Raw genomic sequence first — 25,263 nt, 5'->3', positions numbered from 1 at the left:
GTTTCTAATCATTGTTCTTGGAATAAATATGTTGAGAATTATGTGTCCTTTTTTTTTTTACAAAAGCTTTGTGACTTTCATGTAATATATTTGAACATTTGTACAACATTAGAAAGGTTTTGTTGATATCACATGACTATTGGACCTCCAGTGTTGTAGGTCTAGAGATTTGTGTAATGTGACTCGCAATGCAGATGGCAAGTACCAGGTTAGGTTTCATCAGCACTGTAGTTTCCTATTGATTTCATGCTAGAATGGTTCGATGGAACATCGTTTAAGTTTGCTAGGCACGCTGGTATGTAGGTACCATATGCTGCTACTGCACAGTGGTGGCAAATTAAAAATTTTTTATTGGCAGTTAGTTCTGACCACACACCAAAATATAAATGTCCAAATATGAAAATGGGGTGGAATATTTGGAGGAAACCCAGATTTGAAAATGGACTGACATTCCTTATAAGTCAATTTTGCAGTCTGAAATATCAAATCTCTAAGCTGAACTTTGGTGCAAAACTATTACACTGTGACATGTAGATGGAAAGAGGGGTTTTAAATGTTGAATAGGTCCCAGGAGAAATAGATTGTCATCCCTTGTATTATATATTAAGAGCTGATACAAGCCCCTCTTAATATCAGTACAGGTTTGGGGACTGGTTTATCGCATTACAAACACACGTTAATTTTACAGAAAATTTGATCCTTGTTTATACAGTAGAATATACTTTTTAGGTTTTTTTGTCAAAATTTAAATCAACCCTTTTGCAATTTGGTCTTTTTAAATGAGATTTTTAGCCAACTCAAATAAGGAGTTTAGGTTGTTTGAAAAATCTTGTTTTGGGTTTTATTGGCACAAATTCAGGATTTAAACTTTTTCTCTTAAAGATAAGATTCTAATACTTTGCATTTATTGTTTTTTCATACAGTGGTAGGAATTTTTTTCTTTATATAACATGCATATAGATTGCCATCTTGATTTACAACTGGTTGTTCTGATTTCTTTAGAATTAAAGGTCTGAAAGGAGAAACAACTAATTTATGTTCATTATGTTATTGTTTTCTCATGTGAATATACTGCAGTTCAGGAAATTAAAGATTGTATTTTTTTTCTGTAAATTCTGAAATGACTTTACATGCCAATTTATATGAATATACAGTAGTCAGACTTGTTTTATTTTGTGATACATTTTGTGGATTAGTGCACCAATAAAGGACATGAACAAGGACTGGATTTTCAGCGGCATGAAAATTATAAATAAATCATGGCATCTAAATAAGATTTTGAGTATTGGTCATTCTTCCAGAACTCTCCAATGATAAATAGATCCAAAATGTGCAAATCAGCTATCCAACGCCATCTGGTGCACTTATGAGAAATATTTGGGGGATGTGGTTTTGGATTGGATAAAACAGAGATTTGAATGAGAAAAGTTCTCATAAGGGCTGGTACAGAACTAAAGTGTCTGAGGCAGTCAGAGGATACATTAAGTATGATCTCTATGGGTGACTTAGATTGATCTGTTAAAATGTTTAATGTTGAAAAGTATGATTAAAATTTGTTGAATGACAGTCTTTTAAAAATGTGCCTTCCTAAATCATTCCACAGAGTCCAATGAATCTAAAAATCAGATGGTAGTCTAGTAGATTATCAAGTCAGAAACAAGGTAGCCAAGCATATATTCAGCATGCAGTGATGGTATTGTAACAGGAACCTGACTGCTTTTAGACCACCTTTTTTCCTCATACGAGTCATAAATGTTCATTGCCCTTTGTGAAGTTTTTAAATAATTATATTTTATAAATATGTAGAACAGTTAAGAATATTGACTGTTAACTCACTGGGCTACCCATTTTAACTATAAGTAGCCCTGACCAGTCATTTTGGTAGCCCTTTGACTTCAAGGTACAAGATCCCAACTTCAGACTACTGTTCATTAATGGTTACTATTATTGCTGTAAATCATTACAGTCCCAGTTTGACTGCAGAGTGACAAGATTGAAGTTTTCTTCTAATGATCTCCTTTGGATGGCTTCATTGTGGAGTGCTTATACACCAGGTAAATACCTTCTAAGGTCTAAATTGTTTTCCGACTCAATCAAACATCTGTAATTCATTTTAAAAGCTATTTAGTGGATACCTGTGACTGACCTGTAGCAAATCACAGCTCTGTCTTTACTGGCTGTAACATTTATTTTCATTATCTTTTTATGATATACAGTTAATTATTGGTTTTCACTGCAACAAATTGTAATGTCTAACCAGTCAGAAAGTGCGTTATTTTGATGTTTAGCCAGTCAGGGCATTACTTTTGATGTTTAGACCGATCAAAAAGTGTATTGCTTGCGACACTGAGCCAATCGGACTGTGCATTACTTTTGCAGATATGCTTAAATTCCATCTGCTTTCATGACAAAAATAAAGCAGGGTAAAGTGCATGCAGAAACAGTTTTAATTTCATTTGCTTTATTATCTATACGTTAGGAATCTTGTTTACGGTAGGAACTTTTTAAATTACATCAGTACCTCAAAAATTTGCCCAGCTGGTCTCTTCTAGAAACATAATGGAGGAATTTTCTGAATATAGAATGAAAGAATAAAGGTATTACTTACAAATAAATTATTGGTTTTTATGCTGTCATTATCATTTTTCAGCATGAATTTTAGCTATTAGCATGAATCCAGCATTAGTGTATTGTAGAACAGACCATGGCCATATTATCTGCAGGTAAACAATCCCAGTACATCTATATCATGATTTATGATGACATCATACAATATATTTGTCCATTGAAGTACCTAAGAGTCGTCCCTTGGAGTTGGTATATGCTGTACCCCAGGAGTGTGAGGGGCTGTCCAAAATCACCTACACAATGGCTGCAGCAGATGCTAAAAGATTGCTTGATGTGTAAGTTCAGAGTCAGATATTATTGAAATAAATTATTAGCATAGTTAACTTCATACACCATCAGCAGGAAGTGAAGAAATAACTTTAATTTCTTGAGTTCTGATAGATATTTTTTATGGTACACACTATAAAAAAAACACGAAGTTAAGATTGGCTTACATATAGCACCAGCTATTTTCTCATACATTCTGTATTTTAAAAGATTCTTAATCCATTTTACAATTTGATCATTGTAATCAATGCAAATTTAGATTTAGATATCGAGTCCTGTCTTATCTGCACCTTGGCTATATCAGTGTCTTTTTCAAATGTGAACAAATATTTCTGCCCTTTTTATTGATTTAAGTGATTTTTATACTTTAAATAAGGGTGTTTGGAGGGTGCTTAATTTACATTTTAATCTACAATCAATAATGTTTTTGTTGTGTTTTGGGCTTAACGCCTTTTCTCAGTGCAAGATAGACCTTTCTCTGCATGGGTTCGAGTCTCAGGTTCGGCCAATGTGGATATGTGAGAAAGCTTGCCAGTAGCTTCTCGTGAGTCGGTGGTTCTTTCTGGGGTTTTCCTGGGTTCTTCCTCCACCATTAATACTGGCCATCATGTATAGCCTATCTTGTGCTGAAAAATGGTGCTAAACCCTACAACAGTACAATACAATTCAGTGCAAGATAGGCTATACATGACAACCAGTATAACCCTTGGAAGAAATTCCTACCAATGGGAAGCTACTGGCAGCTTTCTCACATTCTTCATTGGCTGAGTATGAGATTAAGAGCCATGTAGACAGAGGTAAGATGGCAGTGATCAATAAATATAATGTTGCACCAAGCATAAAATGAACATATACAGTGTTTTTAAACCTGGGGACATTGTATTTTCCACTTGCTTTGGACAATTGCAATAGATTGGTTTCAGATGTACATGTACACTTGTTCCCTCGAGAATGGTTAGCTTAAACATCCAGCATCACTCAGACTTGTTTCAAAGACAGAAATGTTTATAATGATAATAAACCTCATTGAGTTGAATGACACATTTCTTGAACTAATTTGCTCTTGGAGTTTGAGGTATTGTGGTTATGTCTGTGTGTGTGATACGGATTTTTAACATAGCTTTAAAAAACTTTCAGTCATATCGCTACGATGTCTGCAGTGTGGCAGTTTATAGTGATGTTTAGCACTGGGGCATAATGCTGCAGACATGTAGCATCATGTCCCACCATCACATCCTGACACCAGGCCAACCAGTTCTAACACTAACCTTTTAATGCTGAGTGCATAGTGAGGCAGCTGTTAGTGCCATTTTTTATAAGTATCTTTGATATATGTCTCCAGCAGACACTCTAATCACTAAGCCACCTGAGCAGCCCATACATTATGTTGTATTTGCCGTTTATTCTCACTTTTAAGTGAAGTCCAACTGCAAACTGCCCAGACCCAGTTTTGATGTTGCATTTTGTGCTGGCAGATCTGGGTCTATGCAGCTTTTTAGGAATAATCAGTAAGGTAAACAACACAAACCCTGATCTGCAGGTGCATTTTTCAGATCAGGGTCTGTGTTGTTTACAGTTGTACTTGTAGCTTTAAAAAAATGCATTGGAATTCTTATGTATGATGTATCTCATAATTTTCAGAGTTCACCCAGATGACTCTGATGAACTGACAGAGGAGGAAGTACAAGCATTTTTTGATGCTTTAGAGGGACATTTATGCTACATATTCCATGTCAAGTTAGGGGTAAGACAAACTAATTCTTACAGTCAATTCTTTTGAAACACCTTTACACCTTCATAGGCAAGATTTGGGATCAACTTCCAAAGTTAAGCTTGTGTGGAAAAATAAATGACGTTGCTGGGAATATTACAGTGTTATCATGTAAATGTGGTATGATTCAAAGCTTTCTTATTTGTGTTACGATAAAATTTCTATCAAATTTGTCTGAGTTCAAGATTTTTCAGAGCAAGATTGTTAACAATAAAGAGTAGTTAGCATCCATGAATACTGTCTGAAGGGATATAGATTTAAATTTTATCTTTTGGATTGTCCCAAGTTGTTACCATAGTGTACCCTGGGACAAGGCACTTAACTCCAATTATCTCTGCACTGAATAACCTATTTGTGCTACTGTGCCATAAAACATCAAACCAAATCAAGCAGACATCTCAAGGCTTTCAAGTTACAATTTTTTAAATTTTTTAGATCATCCCTAAGTATGTCATTAATTTTGTTCAGAGATCATCCTTAAATAAGTCATTAATCTTGTACAGAGATCATCCTTAAATGTCATTAATCTTGCACAGAGATCATCCTTAAATATGTAATTAATCTTGTACAGAGATCATCTTTAAATGTCATTAATCTTGCTCAGACATCATCCTTATATGTCATTAATCTTTGACAGGTCATCCTTAAATATGTCAATAATCCTGCACAGAGTTCACCTTAAATAGGCTATTAATATTGTTCAGAGATCATCATTAAATATGCCATTAATCTTTTACAGAGATCATCTTCAGAAATGTAATTAATCCTGCACAAATAACATCCTTAAATATGTCATTAATCTTAATCAGAGATCATCCTTAAATCTGTCATTAATCTGGCTCTAAGATCATCCTTAAATCTTAAATGTGTCATTAATCTTGCTCAGACATCATCCTTATATGTCATTAATCTTTGATAGGTCATCCTTAAATATGTCAATAATCCTGCAGAGAGTTCACCTTAAATATGCCATTAATATTGTTCAGAGATCATCCTTATGTCATTAATCTTGCTCAGAGATCATCCTTATAAATGTCATTAATCCGGCTCAGAGATCATCCTTATATTTGTCATTAATCTTGCTCAGAGATCATCCTTAAATGTCATTAATCTTGCGCAGATATTATCCTTAAATGTGTCATTAATCTTGCTAAGAGATCATCTTTAAATGTGTCCATAATCTTCCTCAGATCATCCTTAAATGTGTCATTAATCTTGCTCAGATCATCCTTAAATATGTCATTAATCTTGCTCAGATATCATCCTTAAAAACGTCATTAATCTTGCTCAGAGATCATCCTTAAAAATGTCATTAATCTTGCTCAGAGATCATCCTTAAATGTGTCATTAATCTTACTCAGAGATCATCCTTAAGTGTCATTAATCTTGCTCAGAGATCATCCTTGTATGTCATTAATCTTGCTCAGAGATCATCCTATAAATGTCATTAATCTTGCTCAGAGATCGTCCTTAAATGCATTAATCTTGCTCAGAGATCATCCTTATAAATGTCAATAATCTTGCTCAGAGATCATCCTTAAATGTGGCATTAATCTTGCTCTGAGATCATCCTTTAATGTGTCATTAATCTTGCTCAGACATCATCTTTAAAAATGTCATTAATCTTGCTCAGACAGTAAGCAGCTGTTTCTCTAAATGTTATCATTAAAAATTTGTTTTCGAAAATTGTATTGTTTCCATTTAAGGACTTGATTGAAAAAAGGCTATTTTCTGCCTAGTCTCACATTTTCTTGATGTATATTACATGTAGGGGTGGAGAGCAGGGTTTTATTTCAATTCTATTACAAGTTTTAAATTCATGTGACAGATGCCATGGAAATAGCATGTTGAGAAGAGAGAGAAAAAAAGACATTAATATTTTACAACCTTGACTTGTTTTTCTGATTCTATTCATTAATTATTCACTAGATTTAAGATGTTTATATATCTTTATTAGCAAGTTAGCAGTCACCTTTCTGATGCTGATGGTGTCAACAATGTATTATGGTTTTAGCTGAAGCTTTTCATTTGCATTTATTTCTTTACTCCTTTGATAGATTCCCACTGTACTTGGCATGAATCTTAAAGCAGCCAAGACAATTCATTCTATAATATGCTTTCACCTCTTTTACTTTTGCTACAGGGTCCCAGTCATAAAAAAAAAATTTCATTCTGGTCTTTGTTAATGTTTTTTCTTCGAATTATAATATATGGCATTATTTAGACATGCTGACTGAATTGTATTACACTGGATTCCAGGTTTCAGTCATAGAAAAGTTTTGGTTATAGTTTTTTCATTTAACTTTATTGGATTTCTGTCATATATGAGATGAATCATTATGAAGCTAAGACAGTTGATTTTATGACATTCATGCTTTCACCTTTGACCTTGGGGTGAGGGTCAGTTGTAATAATTTGCATTAAGGTTTTGGCTCAAGTTTTTACATTTGCTTATATTTCATAAGCCATTTGATAGATTTTCTTAATACTTGGAATGAACCATTATGAAGCTAAGAACAGTTCATTCTGAAACATAGCATCTTTCCCCATTTGTCTTAGGGTCAAGGTCACATAAATTAAGATTTCATCATTTGCTGATATTCCTAAACCCTTTTATTGATTTTGTTCATTCTTTGAATGAATTATGAAGACAGTTCATTCTTTTGATCTTTGGGTCATGGTCACATAGTTTACAGCAATGCTTTCATCTTGGACATAACATGCATTAGAAGTGTCATCCAAATTTTGCTCCATTTTTTTTTTTTTTACAAATTTGTGAAAACTTTGCATTCCAAATTATATTGACGAAATTCAAGAAAACACACAATTTTGGAGATTCAGTTTTGAACAGGGGTTGTCTTTACAATCCCAAATAGGGAGAAAAGTGCTTCAGGACCAATATGACTAACTTGCACAGAGAATATAGCTTCTAAATGTGAAAAATAGAATGTAGCAAACAAGCAAGTGTCTGCTAGATTTTAGATAGGTTAAAAATGGTGGCAGTAGTAAAATGATAAAGATTCAGATAATTTGTGAGTAAAACTAACATCTGTAGTTATTGTTTTGACCTGAAACGTAGAAAAAATCCAGGGTCCAGGAATTAAAGGAATTTGTACACCATTTATTTTCCTTGGACCTTAGTTGTGCATGGCTTTTTAGGATTAATCTAAAAATGACCTTGGATGAATACTGATGGAATAAGTTCATAGATTTGAGTATAAAATGTTTTAATCTGGTATTAGAGTCTATAGACATCAGATATCTATGCAATATTCGAAGAGTTACGGCCTCAATTCTGTTATATGATAGCAATATTCAGGCCTGTTGAACAACAAAATATGTCTTGAAAGAATGCCTCTCAGACCCTTCACAATTCCCTCCCACAAGTTATTTTCAACACATAAAGAGTATTTCACTGAGAGAATATGTCACTATTTGGATTAGATGAAATTCCTTATGCCTGCTGTTATTATAATAGATCATGTAAGGTTCCTCATCCATCTAGTTCTGTTTTTGAGCAACTTTTACAACAAACATGTTCATTTCATTTCAGACAATGTGTTTGAGAACAGTGGGAAATTCTATAGCTTATGTCAGCACAGATGGAAAAATCAAGGTATGGTTGGGTCAGCTTTTCTTGTAAATAGTTAAATATGGTTGCAATGTTTCACCAACACAGCAAAATAATGACAGCAGCATTTGTCAATAGTTTTGTTTGAAATTTTTCAATTTAATAATATTTCTGTAACTCTGTCATGGATTGTGTTCTTCTTGGAGTCATGTCATTCACAAAAAAAGTGCTAGCTTCAAAAATTAAAGTATAGTTACATCAATGTTTAGAGCATTGGCTGCACAGTTATCGCATGATCTTCTTCTTCTTCCTAATATTTGAAAAGAATCACAGGTAACTATATATTTTCACTTGGGGTTGGAGGAAGAAAATTAGTGTTAAGGAGAGAAATACATAGTGTTAAACTTCTGAACCATTTTCACATCCATTTTATTCATCTCTTGGATGGTCTTGTAGTAAGTTGATTGAATCTTTTTAAACAAAAATGAAAGTCCTTTTTCTGCATTGTTGCCATCAAAATAAATTACTGATCACATTTCAGCCTCCCCACACTATCCTTCCACAAATGTGAGTGTCCTCACAAGTGTATCAGTCAAGCTTAAACTGATGAACATTCAGTGTAAAGGTAAAAATGTATCTTTGAAAAATTTATATTGATACTATCATTATATTTTTTATGTAGTAAATTCACATGAAAGACAAATTCTATTATCCGTTTTGGGGGCTGGATTTGGGAGGTAGTGGAAGTACCCTTACTGTACATGTGATTAGGTAAGGATTTTCAGAGGACTTGTTTTTTAACTTATAAATATTTCCTTTCTCATTGAATATATTTGCCAATAAAATTAATGTACCCCTTCAATCCAGCCCTTCTGGAATTACAAAAATTGAGTCATTGCTGACTATATACCATAGAGTGCAAGGGATGAATTTTTCACAACTGATTTCCTGTTCTCACTGCCAGATGGCTACCTATATACCAGATGTTTAGCAGTTAAGCATACATGCCAACCGGGGATGGTCCTGGCTTTTAAAAAGTTGTCACAAAAATATTGCCAACCTCAGTATTTTGTTGCCAATTTTCAAAAAATGTCGGCAGAGCAAATAGTGAATAATTTTCCAAGTCTATTAATGTAATAGGCAATAAAAATTGAAAAAGAAGGGATAGTTATTGCTTTATTGACAACAAGCAATACAGCCATAACATTACAAAATAAATCATTACATGACTGTTTTGCAATACTTCCATGGTCTTTGCATCCCGCATCACTGTTAGTGTATAGGTAACACTGTTGTCACCTGAAATAAATGCATTATCAAATGTAAAATATCTACAGTCTCTCTTTCTCTCTCTCATTTTTTAAATAGAAACATCAGGTATTAAGCAGATCTATAGTATGTATATTATTTTCCAAAAAATAGTTTTGTAAGGAACTTTAGTTAATGACATTTTAGTACTAAAACCATATGATCGTACTTTGTTAATGTAAGATAACTGATGTATAATGCGACCGTCGATTTCATGGCATTCAGAAATTAAACACACACACCCCTTTATTGCTAGCTTCACAAGTTCAGAAATTTGTTTTTCCCGTACTTTACACACTTTGCTTTTTATGAATTGCTTCCTAAATCCCAAGAATGATCACTGAATGCTGTAGATTTTTTCTCAACCAGCAAACAAGGAAATCCATTCCCACCAATGAGACTTACACGTATCAACACCTGGCATTAATTTACCGTATATACAAGCAATAATTTCCATCATTAAATTAAAAGAAGGAATGAAGAAACATACAGAGCATATCTGCCCCCCAAAAACGAATTTGGAATAAATATGTTATTTAGTAATCAGTGTTATATGCATATGAGTGAACAGTAAAGAAGTAAGGTGGGAAATAGTTATCACATGTATGGTAGCTCGAGACCACATTTGAATGGATAACATAAATTCATAACCATTTTAGGCACTGTTAGTTATAACAAAAAAGGGTATTGTTTATTTGTCAATCAATTGCTACTTCTTTCACTCACTGTAGAACAGGCAGTTTCTTTGAAGTTTGTCGAAGAGGTTTCAGTGTAACCCTTAGCTATTGTACAGTTTGAGCACAGCTGACCAGAATATGAAATGGGGGCATGTTGGAGGGGGGGGGAATGACGCACTCCACAGGGAGAAATGGCATGTCCTTTGAGAATTTCATGCATATTGGACCCGAAAAATCTGTGACTATTTAGTGAAAACAATGCTTAAATATGCAGCAAAAAAACTTCCCAATGGTAGGTCCTAATCTGTGTTTATTCAGATTCAATCTCCCAACTTGGTTTTTGACAAATTTTTTCTTCTTTGTGACATGCTAGAATAAATGTCTGGTATTACTAAATTTATTCAATGATTATTTGAGTTCTTTGGAAATCTTTCTGTACATTTGAAACATCAACACAGAGGGGGCATTTTTCATTGGAACATATTCAGATTTCTTGGAACTGTTGGAATTGACAGGACTTCTAGGAAATAGAAATTCATTCACCATGCTGTAAGTTAATTCTTTCACTCCTGTATTTTGAGAAATTATTTTCAGTTATGCAAAACTTGTTTGTTGTGTTATTTCTTGTTACATAGTTTAAGTCCCTGGAGTCGTCAAACAGGATTGATGGCAAAAGTAAACAATCAGTGAGCAAAATTAACATATATTACTTACCTCACCTGGATTCATGTTTGGTGACACACTCCTTCAAAATATCACAGCCAGTGATAAATGAATTGACAACTTGTGCCTTGATACATATATCACAGAACATCTGCTTTAACTCTGTATCATATCTCAGCCACAGATGCCCAAGTTGAAATTTCGGGAAGTTTTGACCCATTTATCATGATGTAGTGTTGCACTTAAAGCATTACTACCATCACTACATGTAGATGATGTTCAACTGTCAGGTATAACATCAGGTTCAGGGACTGTGTTGTCTGATGAATTTGCACTAAATCCAAATGCTGTTAATTTTGTTAACTTACTCTTAGGATGAGACGATGAACACACAACAGTAAACTTTTGTTTACCCATGATAAAGTTACACTGTTGACAGTATATAATTATGATTGAGATTTTTTCCATTTGCTTTGTATTTATACACATCAATCGGTACTTCAAAAAAAAATCAGTTTTCTCAGAAGTTTCTGCAAAACTATTTTATTGGTACATAAAAAAAACCAGAAGGAGTAGTCATCATTCAATTAATTGTAGATGTTTCTGTATGCATTCTCAGAGGTCGGTTGATTGTAGGCATTGTCCGGTAGTATGACTGAGTGTATCACAGCATACAGTACTCAGGTCAGATGTCAACATAAGCGGATTATGATGTAAAAATGCACTGTAAAGATGGGTTTGTCAATACGAACAAAGGATTTGTTTATGTAGCAGATTCCAGTGCATTGTGCATCCAAGTTTGTGGTTTCCTTTCATGGACCCTTTGAATGTCATAACTCCAAATCCATGATTGTATTTACAAGTTAAACAGCCAAAAAGGTTTTCGAACCACAAAAAATCACCAGGTGATATGGTTTGTCACCAGTAAGGGAAAAAAGTGCAATTTGCGACATTGGCAAAGCCCAGGATGATCCCTGGTGCCAGCCATTATGCTTTTGGTATAGTCATTACGCTTTTTTTTCACTTAATTACACCTTAAGCATAAATGTATTCGGATTACGCATTTTCGGTATATCCCCCTTATTAATTTGTTTTCTCGTTTTTATTAACATCCCATTAATCTTTCAGACTGTATTCTAAAAAAAGATGGCTTCTACATAACTATGCCATAAAAGTATACTTGTCTGCAGACTTGCATGCACTTTCCTAGCAGTATTATGTTCTATTTATAGCAGCTGCCCTATTTCCAAGAAACTTGCTGGTTTTTGCTTTCAAACCTTTGACCTTGGTTTCTATTCATAGCAGCTGTATGGCTTAGTTAGGAAAGAACAGACTGGTTTTCTAATTGTTAAACTTTGCTTGCAGATTCTTTGTTCTAATTCATATCTGGTACAGAACCAGTCTGTCGTTATTTGGGACAAAAATTAGTCAGATTTATTTTAGTTGATGCATGTGTTAGAGAAAAAATGTTTTTCAGATAATTTCACAGATAGAAAAAGATAAAAAATCGATTCAGAGATGAATACATGAATTATACAATACAGCGTTCCATTCTAGGGCAGCTTCATGCACATTGCAGGCTGTGTAGAAATGATTTAAATATTGGTCATGGTGGTAAAACAAAGAAACCTTGAATTAGCTCGTTTTACTAACTCCAGTACTAAGGTAACTTCTTTCTATAGCAGAACTAAATTATGGACACAAATTTTATAAATGTAGGGGTGTTATTTACTGAGTTTTTAATAGAAAATGGACTAACCCTAGCAAGAGAAGACTTCGTAGGTCCTTTATGTATTTGACGTTAAAAGACCAGAGGGGTAAATAAATTATTTGTACAGATGCTCATTGAATTTTATTATGTTATATGTGGATTACTCTTTTTCTGCTCAGATTTCCCTTTTTGTCCACTTGGATTACACTTTTTCCTTGCCATGGGTTGGCATGTATGGTTAAGGCTTTTGCTTCTGTTCAGCCAACATCATACTATATAGTTCTAATTATCTGCCAGCAAACAACTTGACTTCTTCCTATCCATATAGAACATGTGGTTACCATATGTACTCACTTACGAGTCCAACTGCAAAACTGCACAGACCTAGATCTGCTGTCATACACTATGCCAGCAGTTCTGGGTCTGTGCAGTTTGTTAGGAGTAATCAGTATTGACTTATAAGTGAGTACATGCAGTATACTTTTGGTTATTAAGCTATGTTGGTAACTGTATGTTTGTATTTAATCACTAATTGAGTAAATATTCAGTTTGTAAATACTGATTGTCTGACCTTGTAATCCAACACAGCATTGTTGGTGCTCACCATTGGTTGTCTTATTTGACAAAAGTGCTTGAACTATGTCGCTTATTTATTAATGAGTAATTTTGTTATAACGTTTAAGGCTTGTTATCTCCCATTGTTTCTGGCATTCTTGTGGTGTCAGTTACACAACAATAACCACATGCTGCAAGTGCAAGAAGTTTAAAGTCAGTGAATGTCACTCATGTGCCTCATTGTTCCTCAGCTTCACCGCGCAGCATTTACACAGTGATAAGAAGGATCACAGTTCATTGTGCACTACAGAAGTTGAAAAACCAGGATAGATGGGCAAAGTCAGCTGACAGTGGCATTTGAGTCTTCACTATGAGACAGCATTTCTAACTTGTGTAGTGGACATGCCTTAATGACCTTCCTCCCATGTAAGATCATGAGTGCCATTCTTGCAGTTTTCATGTTTGGCCAACATGATGCAAAGGATCAGTGCACATTGGAAATGCTCATGCAATGCTAATGAGAAGATTAGTCCAGGAGGTGATAAGATTAGGGCAGGACATGATGTTATATTTGCTGGCTTTTGACACAGTTTATATCCCATCTCCCGCGGGGTATGTCAGACTAGTTAATTTTTTACCACCCAATCCAATCAGTCAGCCATCCTGCCTGCCCCTACATTCTTGCCACCAATCCAGCCATCTATCCCAAAAAAGACAACCCATGCCAGGTGCATGGCAGCCTGAATGATTTATGTAGACCAAGAAGCAATTCCTGACAAGGCCAACACCCATAGTGAGTTTAGGATAACTTTGATCTTGGCTTATTCCTTTCCACCCAATGAATTTACTTTTAAAGTTGCTATTGATTGCTCATTGGCTGCCATATCTGTGATCCAGGCCTCTAAAGTTAAGGCTTCATTATGAATTAAGATGAGGATGAAAACTCTCATTTATTTCCACAGTAACTGAAGATTAAACCCATTTCCAGCTATTTAAAAAATCTAACACCAAAGAAATTCAGAAACTTTGCAGAGAGCCAATTACTGGAAATATTCTCTTCTCACTGGTACCAGACTCATACAATGCCGAAGTGCCAAGTTACGATAAAAGCATTGCAGTGGTGAATATGTCAACCCTGCAAATCTTTAAGGTATATCACTATTTTTTTAAATGCAGCTTTGAACTTGGCATGGAATATAGTGGCCACATCATATATACCTGGACTGGCATCATTAGTGATTTATTTTCTGAAAAATTGAGTAATAAACATGCATGGGAGTGTAGTGACCCTATTGTTAAGGTGGTTAATAGGGTCAGTCATCTCTCCATGGTAGGCGCCCAGACATCTTCTTCCAATTTTGATTTTGTGAGACAAGATTCCTTTCTCCACTCATGTTCATATATGCACACTGCCCTTTGGTACACCATTGCTGTTTGGTATCCATATTGAAGATGGGTGGAAGCAGCAGCACAAGAACTGCCTTCAGCTTCCTTAGCACATCCTCTGATTTCCTGATGACATAAAATCTCAGGTTTAATGGAGGAATTATCATAGGCAAAAGGAGAGCTCAACAGCAACAGTTTTGAATACAGTCTATCTTCAGGCCTTTCAGTGTTGAAGTCAGTATTATAAAGGGTATAGGAAGCCACATTTCTCTTTCAACAAGCCTCAAACAATTCCCATTGACTCTCCTCACTGACTGCCTGCTGACAGTTTGTTTGTGGATGCCAGATTCCTTTAATTTTTGGCAGGTTTTGGATTGACATTTTATGGAAAAGTGAATGGATGATTCAAGCTGTTTTAGAGGGGCTTGTAGAGTTCATTTATCCAGCATTCTTCCCTTTCTGTCTTCTCATTCCATTACATAAGTTCTGACAGATCCAGATGAGTTGGTAATTTTAGAGGGAAAAAAATCCACTTTTTACTTGGCCCTGTAGCAATGGAGAGAGTTCACGAGCTGAATGCTCTTAGATTCTATTCAAGGCTTTTTAAATGCGCAAAACCAACAGGAAGATCATGCTGGTTAGAGACCATTGCAAGCTAAAATATTGTTTAGCAATGTCTGACAGATGCATGTTTTCGTTTCCCTCTCCATCTAGCTCCCTGCAAGTTCCTTCAGTTCGGGTTCTACAAAACTACATATCAGTTCTGTGCACTCCCATTTGGTCACAGCCTTAATCTATGGGCAAATGACAAATACCATCAACTGCATCTTCACCTGTTTAGGTCAGTGGCTGCAGCATAAGGAGGTTGATCTTTAGTGAACAGCTGGAACAACCTTCTCTCTCAGCTAGGCTTTCTTGTGAATTGTAAAAGTCAGATCTCACCCATCCCAGCACTTGGATCATATGTGGGTATGGAATTATTGACCCAGCTTAGTCTCAGTCATCTACCTCCCGTGTTTGTTGTACATACTATTGAACTCAATATCGCCATGTTCTTGATTCATCTCACCTGCCAAGGCACCACATTAGCTTCATATTGGAGCATCCAATTGGTAATCCAAGGGTTGCCGATTTGATGCCTGCCTGAACCATCTCGGGACAGCTTCCTGGGTGTCTCCTTGGGAAAGGAAATTGGCTCCCATTTTCTCTACATGATACAGCCAAACTGCTACAAACCAAAAATATCACCTGCCATTTCATGTGTACCTTAGTGCCCCATTTCAAGTCAGCTCGATCACTGTGTTATAATCTCAACCAAGATAAGACAATTCCTGCATCAGTGCCAAGAAAAACAATGATTTATGGCAAGAATTTCTCTGGAGATTAGTCTTCGTGGATGACAGCTCATATGAATGACCACCCATTGCCCCACTTTGCCATGGTCACTAACAGCTGAGGACCAAAGAAAGAGCCCTTCACATGAACATTCTGGAAATAATGGCTATTCTAAGTTCTGGAAGGATCATTTTATGGAAAGGTAATTCTCCCAATTTCAGACAACTCATTGCTGGTGTCCTACATTCTTAGACATTGGAAAACCAAATTACCAACATATGTGCCTTTTTGTGTGATTTTGAAGGTACTCCAAAGCTCAGGTTAGTGGTACAGGTCAGGCACATTCCCAGCAGGCTTCATATCCTAGCTATTTCATTTTCAAGAAGAGACCAGACTCATGGTCAGTCATCTGTTGGTCTTTCAGCACAAGCATGCTTTGGAAGTGTCCAGTAATAAATCTCTTTGTGATGACCACTAACTGCTGACCTTTGTCTCCCAGTCTTCAACCTAGAAGCTAGTGGTTAAAATACTCTATCACAGTATCAGTCATTCAGATGGCTGTTCCTATCACTTTAACTGTTTTGAAACCGAGGATAGTACAGAAACATGAAGCACCAGACCTTCCAAGTGGTTTTGATAACCTCTGTCAGATGAAACAAATTAGGCAATAAGTTTGAGAGAGAAAGTGAAATTGTTTTTCATTATGTTACTCCAAGAATACCTACCCAACAAAATTTCTGAAAGCACTTCCACATCACCCCATAAATGTAGGCATTTTCATTAATGTATCACTCAGATTAAACTGGTAAATGTACAATATATGGGTAGCTATGTAGCAGTGGGAAGTAGTAAGTAGTGAGAAAATCTTTGTTTTGTCAATATGCTAAACTAATCGGAGAGGCAACATTTTTTGTCATTGAAATGGGCTGAATTTGAGAGGAAGCAAAGTTCTTTTTCCTAATAATGTGATCAAGTATTTTTTTGACAAAAATAATCTATGAATGAATTTATTTTCCCCATCCTTCTCTCAGGCCTGATATTAAACTAATGATCTGTTTTTCATGTAATATTGTACACTTTCATTTCTTTGGAAATATAGTTGCCAGTACTTGTAAAATATTTCACCTTTATTCTTGCCTTATCATTTCAGCTGTTTTCCATGGACTATGTATTCAATGTCTTGGCTCATCTGACCCAGTTGTCTGTAGAGAGATTTGCAGGAACCTCCCTGCCAACGTTACCATTCAGTCATAATGAGTAAGGAACACAAATTTTACACAGATTGAGGATATTTCTCAAGTAAATGTTGAGAGAATTCTCTCGTTCTGAACACAAAATAAAGAGTTTTCTCATTAGGCTGATCTTGTATGCAATGGATGCACAATTATTCTGAGCCAAATATAGTGTCTAATCAAAAATAATAGTCAAGAATTTATGATGGCGTACATTTGAAAAAGTATACAAGCTTTGGAAATGCAAAAAAGCAATCTCTTACTCTTCACCTAATACTTTGCCCCACTATGCAGTGCCAAAAAAAATGACTCATCTGATTATATTGACATGTCTTTTTTGTGCATCTTCCTTGTTTGTGTCTTGCGTTGTGTGCCAGTATGACAGAAAACAATGCCAAGTATTTTATTATGGTCTTAAAGGACACAAGGCTTCATACTAATGAGTAAAAGGACCATTTCATACTAAAGACGAAAGAGACGATATTTCTAAAGAGGAAAAAGACAATGCTTCATACTGATGAGGAGAGAAAAAAGGACTGATTCATACTAGAGAGGAAAGAGACAATGTTTCTAAAGAGGAAAAAGACAATGTTTCATGCTAATGAGGAAAGAGACAATCTTTCATACTTCAGGAAAAGAATTGTTTCATTCTAGAGAGGAAAGAGACAGTGTGTCTAAAGAGGAAAAAGACTGTTTCAATATCAATGAGGAAAAAGACAAGGTTTCATGCTTGTGAGGAAAAAGACAATGTTTCATACTAAAAAGAAAAAAGACATATTTTCATACTAAAGAGGAAAAAGACAGCTCTCATTCTGAAACAACCAAATAAAATGCATTCAGAGCTGCTTAGCCCATCTATCAATAATGATGGTGAAATGCATTCTACACAAGGAGGCAGTATCAGCACTCCCTTACTTATTTGTTGATAGCTGAATTTGCCTCTGTCATTTATTGGTTAAAATTGCTTGAGGACTTTATTGATCAATGAAAAGGTTGCTGTGAACTGTAAATTCAAACGTAATCAGTAATTTAAAAATAGGATTGGAAAGATGGTAACCCCAATCTACTTACTGCATTTATTTTATTCATAGTCATCTAGACCTAATGGGACAGTGACTTTGAAGATGGTATGTCCAGATCTGATAATTGATTTTAATTGATGGGGAATCTGAATTTCTGAGGACTTAGTTGGAACTAGTTTGAGCAAACTACCCAGATAATCTGTTTTGTACTGTACCTGCAACTCCTTTGTATTCTTTTTGAAAAAGGACATTATGCTAATCCAAGTACTACAGTCTGAGGACTGTATAGAAGGCAGGGTTTTGGTAATTAAATTATGTATCTTGTCAGATAGTGTTTTATTTTTGACTTACCTGAAGATATTACTAAGTTATGGGCATCGTTCTTTGTCAGCAATTATTGTCTGAAGCTAGACAAGACCATTAGTTTGGGTCAAGGTTATCTGAAAATAATGTGGAAGTTTTTGGTTCTATTTTTTCTATATGTCATACTTTACAAACCCTAGGATGAATGACTGTCATGCCTAAAGTGATAGCTTAAGAAACATTTGTCACTGGAGGTCATAAAACTATTGATCCATGCAAGGAAACAGATCTTTCAAGAGACTTCTCTGTATCATTTTCTTAGACACTATCACACAGAATCAACTTGTATGGGTCCATCCACAGTGACTGGCTCTTCACACTCAATAAAAAGCATTTAATTAAAAAAGATTTCATGGTTCTGTTGTGGTCACATGTCAGTGATTCTGGTCTTGTGGTCACATATCAGTGATATTGGTCTTTTTTTTTTTTTCATTGTCCAGCTGTGTCGAGCAAATCTGTGCAAAGGTTGTATTGATAGTTTTTGTCGTGCATTGATAAGCATGTGTAAAATTGTGTAGGCATTTGCATTAGTTTTGATAATATAGCTGTTATAAATAATGTATTTGTAGCATATCCATTCTACCAGATCAGATAATGATATGAGTGTATTATGTTAGTGACATGTACATAAGTTTTAGATACACAAGTATCCTTAGCAAGGATGGACAAATCTATAATCTGGCAGCCTGCAATAAAATGAAGTGTTGCTAGGTAAGTAACATGTTCAGCTTGCTCAGGATTGTAATGAGAAGGTTCAGGTTGGAAAAAAGATTTTTTGTGTTGTGTCATAAAAAGTTTGTTTCCAAGCAAGCAAGTTATTTGAAGATTTTTCCAGCCATTCTTTCCAGAAAAAGTGTCTACCACTTTACATGAAAATGTATAATGTAACTTAAAACTTTTGGTTTGTACACCAAAGCTGAATGTATCAATGTGATTGTATAATAAATTCTTATATTATGCATATATTATGTGTGTTTATTGAATCAAATGATATAGATATAGAGAGACATATAGAGATTAGGCACAGACATACAGACATTAAAAAATCTTTTGAGTCTTTATAAATCCTTTTGCAGCTATAAACTTGATGCGACTGTTTAGCAAAAAATAAAACATCTTTTTCATCACTTTATTTAAATGCGAGGATAGCATTTTTCCAATTTTGAAATAATTTTTTAATGTTTTTTTAAAAATGTTTTATGGCACAGTAACACAAATAGACCATATAGTGCCGAGGCTTTGCCCAATGCCATACTATGGTAGCCAACCTGGGCTGATTCAATGGTAGGAGTTGAACCCACACTAATTCAGTCATAAATCCGACATGATTACCACTGCATCTTGCATCTCCTTTTGTCACCCCCATAATTATTTTTGGAATCATTTTTAGTTTTATTCATCAAAGACAAGAGGAACTTATGTGTTTGTTGTCAGTCCAGTGATCATCTGTTTGCAATTTATTACTGATACTCCTCCTAAACTACTTGATGGATTTCCTTGAAACTAGACCCAAACGTTCATCCCAAGGTTTCGCTTATGCTGAATGAAAATGGTACCCCTTAGCTATTCAATATGGCTGCCACAGTGCCATTTTCAAAATATTGCTACATGTATTGCTATTCATCCTGAAGGGATGGTCATATCAACATAGGTTTTCACCAAAGTCTTCTTATGATATATTGTTGGTCCTGAATGAAAATGGTGCAGATCTGACATCCAGTTTGGCTGCCATTGCAGTATCTTGAAAACTATGCATTACTCTTCCTCAATGGACTATTGTCTCATTGAGATGTTTCCCTAGGAGATTTTTGAAATTGTCTAAATGATCATTAATGAAATTAGAGCTCCTTCAACATTCAGGGTTGCTATGGTAGCCATCTTCAAAATCTTCTTGCCATTACTTCTGAATTAATGTCATATTGATATAGTGTAATCTTGTTAGGGCAATCTCCCTGGAGTGGCTGGTCATATCAACATAGGGTTTTCACTAAAGGACTTCTTATCATGTTCAGTTGGTCCCAAATGAAAATGGCGATCTGACATTCAATATGGCCACCACAGCAACTATCTTGAAAATCGTCATTGCTACTCGTCCTGATTGGATAGTTGTATTGACATGATGTTTTGTTCTAAAAGACTTCTTTGGATGTATTGTCGGTCTTAAATGAAAATGGTATTCTTTGGACATCCAACATTACTGCCATGATGGTTATATTGATATGGGGTTTTTGCGAAAAGACTTTATTCTATCTATTTAGCCCTAAATGAAAATGGTGCTGATCAGACCTAGAGTATAATCACCATGTAGCTATCTTGACAATCTTCTTGCAGCTGCTTCTCCGGAACAGATGGTCATGTAGACACTGTGTTTTCACAAACAAAAAGACTTCCTTGGATCTCTAATTGGTTCTAAATAAAAATGCAACCCTAAACAAACGTCCAGCTTTAAAATCTTATCACACTACTCCTCTTGAAGGGATGTTTGTACTGACATGGTGTTTGCACTAAAACACTCCTATCTGTACTTGTTTTTAAATGAAAATAATACCAATGTTATATCTCCCAATTTTACAAATCTTTTAACAGTCAATTCTCCTGAATGGATGTTCATTCCAATATTTTTACTACAAAAATGCTTCAATCTTATAATATATAGCTGTTCCTACATTGTTGCATGACACTCTTCTAAACTGGCAGCCTTGATGACCAACCTGAAACTCTTTATATGGCTACTTCTCATTAATGGATGGTTATCAGCATGGTGTTTTCACTTCAGCACTATAGTAATATGTTGTTGTTGTAGGGTTTAACGCCACTTTTCAGCACATGATAGGCTATACATGGCGGCCAGTATTAATGTTGGAGGAAGAACCCAGGAAAGAACCACCGACCCACAAGAAGATACTGTCAAGCTTTCTCACATACCCCCATTGGCCGAATCCGAGACTTGAACAAACGCAGACAGAGGTGAGATGTCAGAGATCTGTAACGGAGAGCGCTTTTGACCACTCGGCCACCCGTAGTAATATGTAACTTAATGATAATGGTGTTTATCTGACCTACAGCATGGCACTATTGTGCATCTTAAATTTTTTTTATCACTAATCTTTCACTTATGGCAGCATTGACATGGTGTTCTAATTAGAACACCTCTTTCAATACAGTAAAACCTGACTTGAAAGACCACTGCTATGTGAGACCACCTGCCATGAAAGACCATATTCTCAATGTACAATTTTATTGATTATATAGTGGTATGACCTGTTATGGGAGACCATACTTTTTTGGCAGAAGGGGTCATCTTTCAAGAGAGATTCTGCTGTACTTAATCTGCCTTTGAATGAAAATACTATTACTAAAGAAATTTAGTCAAACTCAGCATGTGGTTATACCTTGACATTGAGGCATGTTCAGTGATGTTTTATCCTTGATATCAGGTTCAAGGTCAAAAGCCATGAAAATGAATGTTTTACTGCATTTACAACTCTTGTACATGTATGTTCACTCAAACGTAACAAGATAATTTATTACCAAATATGGTTTTCTTGGAGTTTCTAAAATAATATCAGAGATGATTTTAGTACTCAGCAGTTAAAAAAAATAATGAAAGGACCAAAATTAAAATACTTATCGTGAATTCCTGAACATTTTGTGCACCTCTGTTCCCCGTAATGACAAGATATTGGGATTTATTACTTTGGGAGAATAAGAAAGTATAAAGCAAAGTAGTTTTCTTATCCTCTAAGATTTGTGTATGCCACCACTAGCATCTTCAGTGGCAGTACCAGTTTTCAACGGACCTGGAGGCAATCTTCTTTAGTCATACTTTGATACATAAAACAGTTTCTGTCAGTTGGCAACCTCTCTAAACCCCACCCCCCATTAAGTTTTGTAAAGAATTGCCACTATTAAACTAAGATAAAAGTGAAATACTATAAAAATTTCAGTTGCAAAAAAAAAAAAAATGACATTTCCTTCACTTGGTGTCTGTGGACTATCGCCACCCAACCCCTGTATTAAGCATCCTTACACATGGGGATAATAATAACAGAGTTTCAGCTCTATTGTATCAGCACAGGTTGAGTCCTTCAGTAATCTGTACTTTCATAATAGGAAAAAGATGACTGGTTGAACTGTTGCAAAGATATTATTGGCAAAAAATTAACTCTAAAATGCAGAGAAAAAAGAGAACAAAATGTCAGTTGAAAAATGTTTAATAAATTTAAGAGGAAAAGAGTTCATTTCATAGAATAGAATCGAACAGAAACAAAAGGCTGAATGTGTACATGTCACTATCATGTAGCATAGCTGTGTACCATATAAACTCATTTGTAAGTAGAATCCAACTGCAAACCACATGATGTAAAAGTAGATCTGGGTCTGTGCATTTTGTTTAAGATGATCTGTGGTACAAACAAACATAAACCCTGATCTGCAGGTGCATTATGATTTGGATCTTTGTTGGGTTTTTTTGCAGTCCGACTCGACTTATGAGTACTTACATTATTTCAATACAATATTCTGCTGGACACTATATACTGACTTTATCTTTCAAAAGTGACTACTGCATATGTAATATGTAGAAGATGAACCCACGATTTCAAGTTGACCAATTAAACCAACTAAGAAGTGTATTAATTTTATATTATGCAAAAGTACATCCAGATCAACAAAGCTTACAGTGTTACACTTGAGAAACTAAGGTACTGAATGTATATACTTGCATACAAGTTTGATCCAACTGCAAACAACACAGATCCTGACATAACAATAAGGTGTGATGAGATCAGGGTCTGCTGTTCTACTAATTGATCTTAACAAACAATATAGACCCAGATGTGCCAATGTATTATGCACAGACAGATCTGTGTCTATGTTGCCTGTAGTTCAGTCCAACTTGTGTGCAAGTATATTCAGTACTTCTGATTATTATTATTGCTAACATGACATGGCTGAACTTTGTTGACAACATGAAATCTATTTTTACCTCTTGATCTATTAATATTAAAAAGCAGACTGGAAACAAAAATTTAAATTGTTGGACTTTGTAAGTAAGCTGAACAAATGAAAACAAGGTGTAAGGCCAGTACCAAATGATGTCATCAACAGGTTATTTGATCTGTCTGTTGAATAATCTTTGTATGGACTATAAACAAAACTAAACAGCTGTATGATGAATTGTAAACATACATGTACTTGTCTAGAGTACATAATCCACTGCAAAATGTAACCAATTCATAAGTACCAACAATGCATTCATTATCTTATTGCATGTACTTTTCATTGTACCATATAATCTAACAAAATGCAAGTTTGTATCTGAAGAAAATAAAGTCATTAAAAATACCAATTTAAAAAATAAAAATAAAAAGTTGTAATGAAGGAAACAAAGCATTACTCTGGATGTGAGAAAAAAATGTTCAAACTGAAATAAAATATTTAATCATATTTGACATGTGTCACGTATGGCAACATGGTGTCCAAATGGGTTGCTGTGAAACATATTCAGATTAAGTGCACCTTTAGAACAAAGTTGTATTTTTTTTTTTTTTAGCTATTTACCAGTATATAGTAATGTGAAGTATATGCATTCCTTTGTAAGACTTTACTGCAAATCATCCCAAGATTTTCAGAACACTACTTTTTCTGTTTGAATATTATGCAATTTCTTAAGTACACTTAATATTTTCTTGATTAATGTTTACTGGCTCTCTCTGTTAAATATCTTGCCTGGATGTTGGCATTCTACTCAAACTACCCTGTCTATTATACCAATAGTATACTATTGCTGACATCCCACTCAGTTTCCATGTCTATTATACCAACAGTATACTACAGCTGACATCCCACTCAAAGTTTCCATGTCTATTATACCAATAGTATACTACTGCTGACATCCCACTCAAAGTTTCCATGTCTATTATACCAATAGTAAAGCAAGTAAACTGTAGGCTTCAATGTGTCCACAATTCCCATTTTATCAACAAGTTTTCTAATGCCAACAAAATGTCTATCACAGAGTATCATCTATAGTGTAAGCTTCATCATCCCACTTTAGGTACAGCGTTTCGATGACAAGTTATGCATCTATTGGGTAATTAAGTAGTGGGGGCTGTAAATTTTTTTTAAGCTTGAATAATTTTTTCTTTTATCTCAAGATAATTTTAAGGGATATAAATGCTGTTATTTTGATATTAATCAGTTAAAGATATTTTTCTAACTAATGACAGATGGAATTTCTTCTATGAAAAATGTGTCAACCCCATGCTCCAGACCATTAAACTGTTGGTCTCCTTTGCGTTAAAGTTGGAGGGTGAGTTGCCAACATAGACGGGGATTGTCTGCCACCGTGCCCCCCCCCACTCTGCATATTTTTAAGTAGCCAGGTGTAAAAGTATAAGCCACCAGGTAAATCACCTAGCTCTTGGCTAATAAGCAAAACCATGCCAATACAATTGTGGTATACCATAATATGTACAGTGGTATATTCAGAAATTCAGCAGGTTAACATAGTACAAAAGTAGTCATGGTACCCAACTATAGTACATTGTATCATGCGCTAAAAAATAGCATTAAACCCACAACAACAATAGTCAATTTGTATGGTTTCCCTGAACATATTGCGAATCAACTGTGTGACTCTGTTGTAGAGATGTGCAAATGGCAGTGGTGAGTAAAACAGTTCACCCAGGGTCTATTCTAGAAATAAATATTAAAACTCTGTGGCTGAGTGGATTTCCTAGGATAGGCAGAATGTAATGAAGAAATAATGAA

At 35.1% G+C, this 25,263-nt stretch overlaps 1 protein-coding gene across 3 annotated transcripts in view; it reads left to right on the top strand.

Moving 5' to 3' along the window:
* The window catches only part of LOC149780794 (centromere protein L-like), a 52,880-nt gene extending 30,195 nt beyond the window's left edge, over positions 1–22,685 (top strand). For all 3 annotated transcript variants that reach the window (XM_089937873.1, XM_089937871.1, XM_089937872.1), the window contains exons 8-12: positions 1,967–2,054; positions 2,792–2,903; positions 4,537–4,639; positions 8,220–8,282; positions 17,023–22,685. In XM_089937873.1, coding sequence (XP_089793999.1) covers positions 1,967–2,054; positions 2,792–2,903; positions 4,537–4,639; positions 8,220–8,282; positions 17,023–17,133 — 477 coding nt within the window. In that variant the 3' untranslated portion in view covers positions 17,134–22,685. The remainder of the gene's footprint in view (positions 1–1,966; positions 2,055–2,791; positions 2,904–4,536; positions 4,640–8,219; positions 8,283–17,022) is intronic.
* Positions 22,686–25,263: the final 2,578 nt, after the last annotated feature.

Source organism: Sinohyriopsis cumingii, chromosome 16, assembly GCF_028554795.1.
Source record: "Sinohyriopsis cumingii isolate HCF-2022 chromosome 16, ASM2855479v2, whole genome shotgun sequence".
In the NCBI taxonomy this organism is placed as follows: Eukaryota; Metazoa; Mollusca; class Bivalvia; order Unionida; family Unionidae; genus Sinohyriopsis; species Sinohyriopsis cumingii.
This window is presented reverse-complemented; position numbering and strand designations above follow the sequence as displayed.